The sequence below is a fragment of the Cariama cristata genome, unplaced genomic scaffold, assembly GCF_000690535.1.
Source record: "Cariama cristata isolate BGI_N322 unplaced genomic scaffold, ASM69053v1 scaffold27961, whole genome shotgun sequence".
NCBI lineage: Eukaryota > Metazoa > Chordata > Aves > Cariamiformes > Cariamidae > Cariama > Cariama cristata.
In genome coordinates, this window is record NW_009597959.1 from 4,474 (window position 1) to 5,220 (window position 747).

At 46.9% G+C, this 747-nt stretch overlaps 1 protein-coding gene across 1 annotated transcript in view; it reads right to left on the minus strand.

Annotated features, from left to right (window-relative positions):
• Positions 1-595: 595 nt before the first annotated feature.
• Positions 596-747, minus strand: part of LOC104168501 (rab9 effector protein with kelch motifs-like) — a gene marked incomplete at its 5' end in the record, with an annotated part of 2,080 nt that continues 1,928 nt past the window's right edge. The window contains 1 exon segment of the mRNA XM_009709111.1: positions 596-747. This exon segment is cut by the window's right edge and continues 21 nt beyond it. Coding sequence (XP_009707413.1) covers positions 596-747 — 152 coding nt within the window.

The following is a 747-nucleotide window of genomic DNA, read 5'->3' on the forward strand; positions in this document are numbered from 1 at the left end:
GTGGTAGTTTTTTTTTTTTTGAAAAAAAAGCCTAATTGGAACTCAGTCTTTTTCCTTAACTATGCTCCTTATCCGATCTGTGGGATTAGGTAAGAAATTGAACTGAGTACAGAAGGAGCTTTTGTGGTGCCTGCTCTAACACCTCCTTAAAACCACTCAGCACTACCTTTTCCTTGGTGTGGGTGACAGGTTTTTCTCTGGTTTTCATGCACCTGTTCTCAAAATAGCAAAAGCTAAAACTCAAAATCATCCCCCCCTGCCCCTTTGTTTCCAGGCAACACTGTGGCTTTGCAAAGAGGAGCATTTCTGTAGCCAACAGTATGTGAGTTTCTCCTCATGGAAACCTGTCCAGATGCAGTGCAAACCATTCCAGCAACCTGTGGTCCAGTGACAGCGGCCAAACCCTTTCTGCAGCTGCCTGCACCAGGGAATGCTGCACCTCCCATCACCAGGACTGAGGACAGAGAAAGCACCTGTACCTTGGGTGTGTTAGCACAGTGGCATCCATTTGAGGGTACGAACTTGTTTATTGGAAAGAAGAATTAACTTAATCTGACAGTACTATAAAAACTGCGTAGAAAAGGCTGGTGCTGTGCTAGTCAATGAGGCTGACAATGCAGTCCCTGTATATCTCCCCCTGCGTGTCCATCCCACCAAATACTAACAGCAGATGCACAACTGCATCTTCAGTGCACCCCTCATCTTGGCTCTTCTGGAGGGGGCCGGCTTTGTCACTCGCTGACACTG